The 13615-nt window shown below is 41.0% G+C and overlaps 1 protein-coding gene and 1 pseudogene across 6 annotated transcripts in view; both read left to right on the forward strand.

Moving 5' to 3' along the window:
- Positions 1 to 2004: 2004 nt before the first annotated feature.
- Positions 2005 to 13615, forward strand: part of stac (C2 and C2B_Munc13-like domain-containing protein staccato) — a 2073982-nt gene continuing 2062371 nt past the window's right edge. For 2 of the 6 annotated variants that reach the window (XR_010948689.1, XM_067759976.1), the window contains exon 1: positions 2005 to 2238. Coding sequence is in view for 5 of the 6 variants with exons in the window: in XM_067759976.1 (XP_067616077.1) it covers positions 2027 to 2238 (212 nt within the window). In the remaining variant the exon portion in view is untranslated. The remainder of the gene's footprint in view (positions 2239 to 13615) is intronic. The other 4 variants (XM_067759977.1, XM_067759979.1, XM_067759975.1 and 1 more) reach the window with 2 other exon arrangements.
- Positions 2108 to 13615, forward strand: part of LOC137236885 (glycerol kinase 2-like) — a 134356-nt pseudogene continuing 122848 nt past the window's right edge.

Consider the following 13615-nt stretch of genomic DNA (forward strand, 5'->3'; position numbering starts at 1 on the left):
CGCTGGAAAAGTGCAATATGCGCTTCTGACGCTTGGAGGCTTTTGCTGTGTTTTCCATTCCTGAGTCAGTCGATAGTATTTTTGAAAGTCCAAATGTCACTTTTTCTTCAAGAAATAATGCACAACCATTTATTTCTTGGCAAAGAAAGAGTTTACGTGTACACTTTTTCTAAAAAAATATTTAGAAAATAGTAGTAGAAAATGTACTAAATTTCTTCAGTTAGCAACGAAATACAGCTACCCTTCAAAAAACGCGAGTACTCTATAAATAATGTAAGGAATACTCCTTTTAGAGTATAGGACTGCTCCAAATGTAAACTGTATTCATACAAAAAATGTGCTCCAATTAACATTGCGATGTCCTAGGAGAGGAGTAGGTGATCCCACTCTCGCTTTGTTTGTGAGTATTCCATTGAGTACATACGTGAGACTACTTTCCAAAGTACTTTCACTGTTGTACTCCATGGAGCACCCACAGAGGATCATATGCCAAAGTACTAAAGAGGAATTATGTCGGAAAGAATTATCAAAGTGAATTTAATTTAAAATGAAAGTAAATGAAGAGGGACAATACAGCTTTTATATTTTATACTACGAATATTCTTATGTTATTTAGCATTTGCGTGAATAAAGAAACTAATATTTCTCTATACATACTATAGTATGTATACATAAAACCAGTGCGCTGTTGCATTTTATCAGAGTTTCCATAGTAAAATTTTATTATCAGTTATTTGTATGCAATATTTTACTTTTGGCAACTCTGTTCGATCGTCATCGTGTCGTGATCACGGTCGTTAAAAAACGAGCAATGATCGGCTGATGGTGGTCCGCAAACACATTGCAAACGAGTATTGTTAGAGTACTTCAACATGAAGAAAATGGAACACGTAATCCAACAATTTTTGCAGGGTACCCTTGCCAAAAGTAAAATATTGCATGCAAATAACTTATAATAAAATTTTACTTTGGCAACTCTGATAAAATTCAACAGCGCACTTGTTTTATGTATACATACTAAAGTATGTATAGAGAAATATAAGTTTCTTTATTCACGCAAATGCTAAATAACATAAGAATATTCGTAGTATAAAATATAAAAGTTGTATGGCACCTCTTCATTTACTTTCATTTGAAATTAAATTCACTTCGATAATTCTTTCCGACACAATTCCACTTAAGGACTTTGGCATATGATCCTCTGTGGTTGCTCCATGCAGTACTACAGTGAAAGTACTTTGGAAAGTACTCTCACGTATGTACTGTATGGAATACTCACAAACAAGGGGAGAGTGGGATCACCTACTCCTCTCCTAGGACATCGCAATGTTAATTGGAGCACATTTTTTCTATGAATACAGATTAGATTTGGAGCATGTCCTGTACTCCCAAAGGAGTTTTCCTTATGCTATGTTCAAACAGAAAAATAAATTGAGGCAATATCAATTCAAATTGAGTGGTGTTCATACAACTCAATTTAGCTTACACAATAGTAATTTGATGGCCGGTTGGCTCATCTCTACAGCAACAACATACCTGTGTTCAGAATGTCAAAATGTGCGTGTTGGAATTAGGTGTATGGAATGGAATGAAAACATAAAACTTTAAAATTTTTGTGTGTTGTAAGATAATGTGTTCAATGTTTTGGTTTCATTTTGAGTTTGCCATCCTCTTTTGACAATTCCTACTCCAGTGAAATGAAAAAAATAATATCAGCTGATGAGATGAGCCAACCATATAGTTGAGCCATGCGCAGCTGACGTTTAAATCTACTCAATAAACACACTTTACAAGGTTGTATTTACAGTTTGAAACAATTTATTACGCAATTTTTTTTAAATTGGCAATTTGTTATTATTAAAATTTATTATATGATAAATTGCGTAATAAATTGCCCAAATGGTATAAATTGCCAATATGGCGTGTGTTTGTACCTAGTATTACATTATTTATACAGTACTCGTGTTTTGAAGGGTATATATTAAGTAAATACCATCAATATATATTGCAAGTTCAGCAGAGATATATGATGCCAATATATATTGGCAGTCCGAATCATGATTCATCATTGACAGAATTCTTTCAAACATGTGAAACTTGCCAAAGGGATAGGGAACTGCCTAATATACACAAACGAGTATTGGATGCCACCACTATGGATAAGGAAAGCGAAATAAATAATGTTGCTGAAAAGTTACAAAAATTAAAAGTTAATAATCCAACCGAGCACGAGAGCAGGTTTGTAACGGATGTTCAAATTCTCGGTAATGGTCTAGTTGAGAGGTCGACTGCTAATACGCTACCAAAAATATCGAGAGAGGTGTCAAAAGACGCGTATCAATCTCGAGAACAATAACCCGAAGGCGGAAAAGAAAAAGGTAATAGTCTAGTTGAGGGGTCGACTGCTAATACGCTACCAAAAATATCGAGAGAGGTGTCAAAAGACGCGTATTAACCTCGAGAACAATAATCTGAAGGCGGAAAAGAAAAATTTTATCTCTGTCCGGAGATATTTGCAGTTGAAGTTGGCGATTTCCATGTGGTTGTTGTTGTGTTGTACCCACCAAAAAAATTGTGCATCACCGTGGCGGTAGCCACGGTTAAACCACACACCCGGACGTGGCATGGCGTAGCCCAGGGTTATATTTTATAAGCGCGGCCGAAGGCCGCCAACGCCGAAAGGTGTTCTGCGCAAAAATACTATGGATCCGACCCCCGGTTTCGGAGGTACCCGCGGGTCTTTTTTCGGTTTTTCGTTAATATCTTTTGAACGCGTTAATATTTTTATTTTCCGCCTTCGGATTATTAATACTGATGTCAAGACGCGTCTTTTGACACCTATCTCGATATTTTTGGTAGCGTATTAGCAGTCGACCCCTCAACTAGACTATTACCTTATTTTTGGTAGCAGTGCAGTTTACGGTACCCACCCTAAAGTTGGGCCAAGATTTTCGAGTGAGGTATCACAATACGCGTATTAATATCGCGAACAATAATCCGAAAAATTTTATATATGTCCGGAGATATTTGCAGTTGAAGCTGGCGATTTTAATGTGGTTGTTGTTGTGTAACCACAAAAAAAAATTGTGCATCACCGTGGCGGTAGCGGTTGGATTTTATATAAGGTGCCACGATTTTCAAACTTTTGTTGATTTGTAGGGGTAGAGGGGGTCCTAAAAATCACAAAATTATCACCCGCAACTCTAGGAATCTCTTAGTTTATGAAATATAAGCTTTTTAATTTCCAAATTTAGTAAAATTTCGGTAATAGTCTAGTTGAGGGGTCGACTGCTAATACGCTACCAAAAATATCGAGAGGTGTCAAACGACGCGTCTTGACATCAGTATTAATAATCCGAAGGCGGAGAATAAAAATTTTAACTCGTTCAAAAGATATTAACGAAAAACCGGAAAAAGACCCGTGGGTACCTCCGAAACCGGGAATGGAATCCATAGTATTTTTGCGCAGAACACCTTTCTGCGTTGGCGGCACCGGCCGCGCTTATAAAAAATAGCCCTGGGCTACATCATGCCAAGTTGTTGTTGTTGTTGTTGTTGTTGTTGTTGTTGTTGTTGTTGTTGTTGTTGTAGCGATAAGGTTGCTCCCCGAAGGCTTTGCGGAGTGTCGTCGATGTGATGGTCCTTTGCCGGATACAAATCCGGTACGCTCCGGTACCATGGCACCATTAAGGTGCTAGCCCGACCATCTCGGAAACGATTTATGTGGGCACATTAAACCTTCAGGCCATTCCCTCCCTCCCTACCCCCAAATTCAATGAGGAGCTTGGGGTGGCCAGAGCCTCGTCTGTTAGTGAAACAGGATTCGCCGCGGATAGGTGAGGTTGACAATTGGATTTGGAGAAGCTATATATTGTGCTGGCAACCTGAAGGGTTGCGCTACACAGCCCCTTGAATATGGTACTTTAGTCGCCTCTTACGACAGGCATACCTACCGCGGGTATATTCTGATCCCCTAGCCCGCTGGGGGTACATCATGCCAAGTCCGGGTGTGTGGTATAACCGTGGCTACCGCTACGGTGATGCACAATTTTTTTGGTGGGTTCCAACACAACAACCACATCAAAATCGCCAACTTCAACTGCAAATATCTCCGGACAGAGATTTGTGGTAGCGTATTAGCAGTCGACCCCTCAACTAGACTATTACCAAAATTTCAACTTAAGTCCTGAAAGGTGTTCTTCGCAAAAATACCTTAATATCTTTTGAACGCTTTAAAATTTTTATTTTCCGGATTATTAATACTGATGTCAAGACGCGTCGTTTGACACCTCTTTCGATTTTTTTGGTAGCGTATTAGCAGTCGACCCCTAACTAGACTATTACCAGAGATTTTTATGCTGATTCCAACGGTATTTCTGCATAGAACACCTTTCTCCATAGCTGCCTTCGGCCGCGCTTATAAAAAATAACCCTGGGCTATACTAGACTATTACCGTCGCTTTTTTCGTTGTTGCAATTAAACAAACGAAAACAAAAAATAGTGTTGCCAGCCCCGCAACAATATCTTTTTATCTTGGTAGAACATTATAAGGTGGTGGCACGTCGACATAAATGCAAACAAACATACACCTCTCTCGATATTTTTGGTAGCGTATTAGCAGTCGACCCCTCAACTAGACTATTAGCAAAATTTCAACTTAAGTCCTGAAAGGTGTTCTTCGCAAAAATATCTTAATATCTTTTGAACGCTTTAAAATTTTTATTTTTCGGATTAATACTGATGTCAAGACGCGTCGTTTGACACCTCTCTCGATTTTTTTGGTAGCGTATTAGCAGTCTACCCCTCAACTAGACTATTACCAGAGATTTTTATGCTGATTCCAACGGTATTTCTGCGTAGAACACCTTTCTCCATAGGCGGCCTTCGGCCGCGCTTATAAAAAATAACCCTGGGCTATACTAGACTATTACCGTCGCTTTTTTCGTTGTTGCAATTAAACAAACGAAAACAAAAAATAGTGTTGCCAGCCCCGCAACAATATCTTTTTATCTTGGTAGAACATTATAAGGTGGTGGCACGTCGACATAAATGCAAACAAACATACACTATCAATGTATTTTGTTTTGTAATTCTCTGAATAATTTGAAATTAATGTATTTAATTGGAACCAGTGCAGAATACATACATTTGTCAAAAACAAAAAAAAAATAAAAAATCCAACTTCATAGAGATTTGGTAATAGTCTAGTTGAGGGGTCGACTGCTAATACGCTACCAAAAATATCGAGAGAGATGTCAAAAGACGCGTATTAATCTCGAAAACAATAATCCGATGGCGGAAAAGAAAAATTTGATATATGTCCGGAGATATTTGCAGTGGAAGTTGGCGATTTTCATGTGGTTGTGGTTGTTGTTGTGGTGTACCCACAAAAAAATTTGTGCATCACCGTGGCGGTAGCCCAGGGTTATTTTTTATAAGCGCGGCCGAAGGCCGCCAACTCAGAAAGGTATTCTGGGCAAAAATAATATGGATCCCGGTTTCGGAGGTACCCGTGGGTCTTTTTTCGGTTTTTCGTTAATATTTTTATTTTCCGCCTTCGGATTATTAATACTGATGTCAAGACTGATTCCAACGGTAATTCTGCGTAGAACACCTTTCTGCATAGGCGGCCTTCGGCCGCGCTTATAAAAAATAACTGGGCTACGCCATGCCAACTCCGGGTGTGTGATATAACCGTGGCTACCGCCACGGAGATGTCCTTCTGCGTAGTACACCCTTCTGCGCAGCATCCCAAATAATAGTAGACTACAAATTATTAAAAGTGTTTTACACAAACAAAATACATTGATAGTGTATGTTTGTTTGCATTTATGTCGACGTGCCACCACCTTATAATGTTCTACCAAGATAAAAAGATATTGTTGCGGAGCTGGCAACACTATTTTTTGTTTTTGTTTGTTTAATTGCAACAACTAAACAAGTAAGAACGGGACTGTCTTCGGCTGTGCCGAAGACTTCATACCTTTCATGAATGGGGCTGAACAATAATCTTATCCCGTTCGTAATCTCCGAATAATCGCATGTATAAGATAAGAAATATATAGTGAACACATCTACATACCTTAACGATTTTTAAGATAAATATAAAATAAAAAACGGGTAGGTACTTTGTGTGAGGATGCAAAGTTTCAGGTTTTTTGTGGTCTGCGTGTAAAAACTATGACTACGAATCACGTATTTCAAAAATATATGACGAAAACGTAACTATTTGATGAAATTTGATGAATTTTGAAGATTCTAGCCGTAAAAAAGTGGTCAAAATGACAGTTTATATGAAGTATATAATATATATACGACCGATCTCTATGATTTTTTCAGACAACAATATATGCTATATACGTAAGCATTTTGTGAAATTTGAAGCTTCTAACTGTTAAAACGGGGCAGAAATTGCGCAAAGTTTATCTGAACAATCGGTTGTATGAGATATATACTATGTGTACCACCGATCTCAATGATTTTTTCAGACATCAATATATGCTATACACGTAAGCAGTTGGTGAAATTTGAAGCTTCTAGCTGTTAAAATGGGGCCGAAATCGTAAAAAAAATATTTATATACTATATATATATACTATATATACCATCATATACATATTATATATATCACCGATCTCTATGATTTTTTGACACAACAATACATACTATATACGTAAGCAATCGGTGAAATTTGAAGCTTATAACTGTTAAAATGGGGAAGAAATTGCGCAAAGTTTCTTATCTGAACAATCGGTTGTATGGGATATATACTATATATACCACCGGTATCTATGATTTTCTCAGACAACAATATATGCTATACACGTAAGCATTTGGTGAAATTTGAACATATCTAAACGATTTTAAGATAAATATAAAATAAAAAATAGGTAGGTAATCTGTGTGAGGATGCAAAGCTTCACGTTTTTTGTGGTCTGCATGTAAAAACTATGGCTACGAATCACGTATTTCAAAAATATATGACGTAAACGTAATTATTTGATGAAATTTGATGAATCTTGAAGCTTCTAGCCGTAAAAAAGGGGTCAATATGACAGTTTATATGAAGTATATAATATATATACGACCGATCTCTATGATTTTTTCAGACAACAATATATGCTATATACGAAAGCATTTTGTGAAATTTGAAGCTTCTAACTGTTAAAACGGGGCAGAAATTGCGCAAAGTTTCTTATCTGAACAATCGGTTGTATGAGATATATACTATGTATATCACCGATCTCAATGATTTTTTCAGACATCAATATATGCTATACACGTAAGCAGTTGGTAAAATTTGAAGCTTCTAGCTGTTAAAATGGGGTAGAAATTGCGAAAAGTTTCTTATCTGAACAATCGGTTGTATGAGATATATACTATATATAGAACCGATCTCTATGATTTTTTCAGACAACAATATATGCTATATACGTAAGCAATCAGTGAAATTTGAAGCTTATAGCTGTTAAAATGGGGTAGAAATTGCGAAAAGTTTCTTATCTGAACAATCGGTTGTATGAGATATATACTATATATACAACCGATCTCTATGATTTTTTCAGACAACAATATATGCTATATACGTAAGCAATTTTGAAGCTTATAGCTGTTAAAATGGGGTAGAAATTGCGAAAAGTTTCTTATATGAACAATCGGTTGTATGAGATATACTATATATACAACCGATCTCTATGATTTTTTCAGACAACAGTATATGCTATATAAGTAAATATTCGGTGAAATTTGAAGCTTCTAGCTGTTAAAATGGGGCTAAAATTTGCGAAAATATATATATATATACTATATATATATACTATATATACCACCATATATATACTATATATACCACCGATCTTTATGATTTTTTCAGGCAACAATATATGCTATATACGTAAGCATTCGCTGAAATTTGAAGCCTCTAGCTCTTAAAATAGGGCAGTAATTACGAAAAGTTCCTTATCTGAACAATCGGTTGTGGGGGATATATACTATATATACGACCGATCTCATAAATTTTTTCAGGCAACAATATGTTCAATATACGAAAGTATATGGTGAAGTTTGAAGCTTCAATCTGTTAAATTGGGTAAGATATTACAAAAATCCTCTTTTTCTGAAAAATCGGTTGTATGGAGGATATATGTTATAGTGGTCCGATCCGGTCGGTTCCGACAAATGTCTAATCGGACACCCAAATACACCTGCTCACCAAATTTTATCAAGATATCTCAAAAATTGAGGGACTAGTTTGCATACAAACAGACAGACGGACAGACGGACAGACGGACAGACGGACATGGCTAAAACAACTCAGCTCTTCAACCTGATTATTTCGGTATACTTAATGGTGGGTCTATCTATTTTCCTTTAAGGACTTACAATTTTCGGTTTCGTGACGAAATTAATATACCATTTCATTTTCATGAAAGGTATAAAAACGACAATAGTACCGACGTGTTTCAGCGAATAACTTTTAAACGAGATAAAAAATATAGTTTCTGCTTTCGGATTCTGAATCTTGACGCAAATACGCGTGTTTTGATACCGCTATCGACATGTGCGACCCGAATTTTAAGTGCAGGACTTAAGTTGAAATTTTACTAAATTTGGAAATTAAAAAGCTTATATTTCATAAACTATGAGTTTCCTAGAGTTGCGGATGATAATTTTGTGATTTTTAGGACCCCCTCTACCCTACAAATCAACAAAAGTTTGAAAATCGTGGCACCTTATATAAAATCCAACCCCAATTAAACAAACGAAAACAAAAAATAGTGTTGCCAGCTCCGCAATAATATCTTTTTATCTTGGTAGAACATTATAAGGTGATAGCACGTCGACATAAATGCAAACAAACATACACTATCAATGTATTTTGTTTGTGTAAAACACTTTTAATAATTTGTAGTCTAATATTATTTGGGATGCTGCGCAGAAGGGTGTACTAGGCAGAAGGACATCACCGTGGCGGTAGCCACGGTTATACCACACACCCGGAATTGCCATGGCGTAGCCCAGGGTTATATTTTATAAGCGCGGCCGAAGGCCGCCAACGCAGAAAGGTGTTCTGCGCAAAAATACTATGGATCCGACCCCCGGTTTCGGAGGTACCCGCGGGTCTTTTTTCGGTTTTTCGTTAATATCTTTTGAACGCGTTAAAATATTTATTTTCCGCTTTCGGATTATTAATACTGATGTCAAGACGCGTCGTTTGACACCTCCCTCGATATTTGGTAGCGTATTAGCAGTCGACCCCTCAACTAGACTATTACCCAAAATATTCCCCCCGGAACGACTCGGGATTTTTCCCGACCCAGGACTGTCATTTCAGTATAACCCCGTTTAATTTGTTGCGTCCCTCCCACAAATTGTCATCCTCCCAGCAGCTCCTTGCAGTGGGACTGCTCCATATGCTCGAATCCAATCCGGATCCATCTCCTGACCCCGGTCCTGAGAAATGGTTTTGCTGCATCTGCCGGAAAAGACTTTTTAGGACGGTCATACTCTGTTCAGTGTGTCTCGTGTAAGGGATGGTTGCATCGGACAGGTTGTTCTGGGCTTGATCCCAAAACCCGACGTCCACGTAACTTTTATAAATCTTTTGTGGCTCCTTGCTGTTCACGCCCAAGGGCGTCCCTTAGTCTACGCCTAAGCGCCCCCCACTACCTGCCAGCAGCCCCGCTGCTCAGCAAGCCACAACAAGTACCGCGCTGCTGCTCGCGCCCCGGGCGTCAACAACTCAAACAGCTGCTACTACTCATAACTACTATCTTCGTAGTAGAGTCGGTAGCAATGCTGAGCATCAGCCCCTGCCCCCGTCTTCTCCCCCACTCTTTTCCGGCAGCAATCATGTAGGTCAGGGAAACAGACTCTTAGTCCCTACCTCCGTTTGCACGGTTTGCCAGCACAGAATATATATGTTTGCGACATCCGCCCAATGCAGCTCCTGCCTTGGGTGGTGCCACTTTCCTAGAAGTTCTGGTCTCCACGACGGCAACCCCCCGACGGGTTTCATCGCGCCATGTTGCCAGGTCGCAAACCCAAATCATCCGGGTACCCCAATGCTTGCCCAAGGACGCCCAGTCCCAGGGCCACAACAGCAATTGCGTCCTAGCCTTCCTCAACCCAGGCGCAGTCACCCGTCACTTACCCCCAGAGTGGCGACGTCTCCCCTCATGCACTTCAGAATTCTGTAGTTAAACTGTAATGGACTAACTGCGAAGATTACGGAGATAGTCGATTTCATGAAGCGGCACAACATCCGCATTGCTGCGATTCAAGAGACTAAACTCATAGCAAGATCTGCATTGCAGACCTGCTCTGGGTATAATGTCCACAGAAAAGATCGCGAGAGCGGAAATGGAGGCGGACTCGCGTTTATCATACACCACTCTGTGCAATATTATATATTTGATCCTGGCATCGACCGCAGGGACAATGTCTTAGAATGTCAAGGCCTATCTGTCCGGTCAGGCGATGCAAACCTAGAAATCATCAACATCTACATCCCTCCTGCCACCTGTTGTCCCAGTGGATACTGCCCTAATATCAGCGCCTTACTCACTGGCAATAATCGCATTGTATTAGGCGATTTCAATGTCCATCACGATCTATGGCATTCAAATTTGCGGGCGGACAGTAGGGGTGAGATGTTGGATCAAATAGAAGAAACGACGTTCTGCACAATAAACGGAGACGCCCCCACACGTATGGTAGGAAGCTGTCACAGTTCGCCAGAGTCTCAATCGTGAGCGCAGAACTCGTAAACTGCGTCAACTGGCAGCCGATGGTAACATTGGCACCCGACCACCTGCCTATACTTATTTCGCTCGAGCGTACTGCCGACTTCATCGTCACAGAAAAACGCACTTTCATAAAGTTCACAAAAGGAAAGTGGGACGAATATAAATCTTTTACAGACATCCTCTTTGTTGCCCTCCCTATCCCGACTGATGCCCGCCAAGGGGAAATTCGGCCCCACTTCCCGGCGGAGGCCGCAAACTTAGCGAGAGAACGTGACCTTATAAGTTAGCTTGATCCAGGCGACCCCCAAATAAGGGATATAAAACAACGCATCAGATTGCTTGTGGATGAACACAAGCGGGCGAAATGGGAGGAGCACCTAAGAGGTTGTAACCTCTCTACCGGTGTGGGTAAACTTTGGTCCACCGTAAAGTCCCTATCAAATCCGTCTAAGCACAAAGACAAAGTTTCCATCGCCTTTGGCGATAAAGTGCTGTCGGATGCGAAAAAATGCGCGAGCGCTTTCTGCCGACAATATATAATGCATTCTACGGTCGACAAAGATAGACGGAGGGCCAACAGACACGCACATAAACACAAATTCAGCGCGTCACCAATCACCATCACCGCTAAAGAGGTTGAGGACGCCATTGGTCACGCTAAACCATCCAAAGCAGTGGGCCCAGACGGCATAGCCATGACGATGCTTAACAGCCTAGGGAAAGAGGGTTTCAAATATTTAGCGCATGTCTTCAACCTGTCTCTTTCCACCTTTGTCATACCCGAAAAATGGAAAATGGCCAAGGTGGTCCCGCTACTAAAGCCGAGTCGTATCGTCCGATATCTCCTATCGCCAGTAGCAAAGACGCTTGAAGCCATTTTGCTCCCCTATTTCCAAGCAAATTTGCAACTAGCCTGTCATCAGCATGGCTTCAGAAAACTCCATAGCACTACCACCGCGCTAAATGCCATTAGCACCAAGATAAATTGCGGTTTAAATCAAAACCCCCACCATAGAACAGTACTCGTAGCGCTAGACCTATCAAAAGCTTTCGATACGGTCAACCATGGCTCGTTACTGCAAGACCTGGAAGGGTCTACCCTTCCCCCATGTCTTAAAAGGTGGACCGCAAATTATCTGGGTGGTCGGCAGGCATCGGTGCAATTTAGAAACGAAACATCAAAACCAAGAAGGATTAAACAGGGGGTGCCACAGGGTGGTGTCCTGTGCCCACTTTTGTTTAATTTCTACATATCTAAGCTACCTTCACCACCGGACGGGTCACAATTTTTTCCTACGCCGATGACTGCACAATAATGGCCACAGGCCCAGACCCACAGATGTTGTTGTTGTTGTAGCGATTAGGTTACTCCCCGAAGGCTTTGGGGAGTGTTATCGATGTGATGGTCCTTTGTCGGATACAGATCCGATACGCTCCGGTAACACAGCACCATTAAGGTGCTGACCCGACCATCTCGGGAACGATTTATATGGCCACATTGAACCTTCAGGCCATCCCTCCCTCCCCACCCCAAAGTTCCATGAGGAGCTTGGGGTCGCCAGAGCCCCGTCTGTTAGTGAAACGGGATTCGCCGCTCGAAAGTGAGGTTGACAATTGGGTTGGAGAAGCTATATGTTGCGCTACACAACCCCTTGAATCCCAGACCCACAGATCGATGAGCTATGCAATAGAATAAACGGCTACCTCCCTGATCTCTCCAGTTTTTTCGCCTCGCGAAACCTAGCATTATCACCGACTAAATCTTCCGCGACCTTATTTACAACATGGACGTCCCAAATGTCGACCATTTTGAACATCCACGTCTATGGCACTACGCTACCGACTGTCCTACACCCCAAAATCTTGGGTGTGACATTTGATCAGGATCTACATTTTAGTGAGCACGCAGCCGCAATTGTTCCGAGAATTCAGAGCCGTAACAAAATCCTCAAATCTCTCGCTGGCAGTACATGGGGAAAAGATAAAGAAACGCTCATGACTACATACAAGGCAATTAGCCAGCCGATTACGTGCTACGCGTCACCCATATGGTCGCCAAGCCGAAAAATTACCCACTGGAAGAAGATACAGGCCTGCCAAAATACTGCCCTCAGAATCGCCACGGGCTGTCTTCTTATGTCCCCAGAACACCATCTGCATAATGAGGCGAGAATACTCCCCATCAGGGAGAGAAATGAGATGCTGACCAAACAGTTCCTGTTGAATACCCAGAAACCTGAGCATCCCAACAGACATTTGATTGATGAACCAGCACCGCCTAGGAGCTTAAGGAGTCATCTCCGTAAGCATTTTGAGGAAATACTGCACCTGAGGACTCAGCCGTATGAAGCAAAAAACACAAGCAGGTCCTTGGTGAACTCCACAAACTGGCGTCGGACCGTTATGCCGGGAATTGCAAAGAAAAGTATCCAAAACTCGCGGAAGAGGAACGCATACTCCCCAGTGAAACGCGTGTCACTCTTGCTCAACTTCGTTCTGGATACTGTAACAGGTTAAACTCTTACCTATCCAGAATCAACCCCGACATACAAAATGTATGCCCCGCCTGCAATGTGTCCCCACATGACACCAACCATCTCTTTAATTGTAATGTGGAACCAACGCCCCTTTCCTTATGGTCCACCCCTGTTGAAACAGCAAGTTTCCTCGGACTCCCGTTAGAGGATATTGATGACAATTTGTGATCGGTCACGGCTGTTAGGTGGGGCGAAGCACTGCTACAACAACAACAACAACAAGACCGCCACACAGAAAGGTGTTGTGCGCAAAAATGCTATGGATCCCACCCCCGGTTTCGGAGGTATCCGCGAGCCTTTTTTCGGTTTTTCGTTAATATCTTTTGAAC

This window comes from Eurosta solidaginis, chromosome 1 (assembly GCF_040869045.1).
Source record: "Eurosta solidaginis isolate ZX-2024a chromosome 1, ASM4086904v1, whole genome shotgun sequence".
Classification (NCBI taxonomy): domain Eukaryota; kingdom Metazoa; phylum Arthropoda; class Insecta; order Diptera; family Tephritidae; genus Eurosta; species Eurosta solidaginis.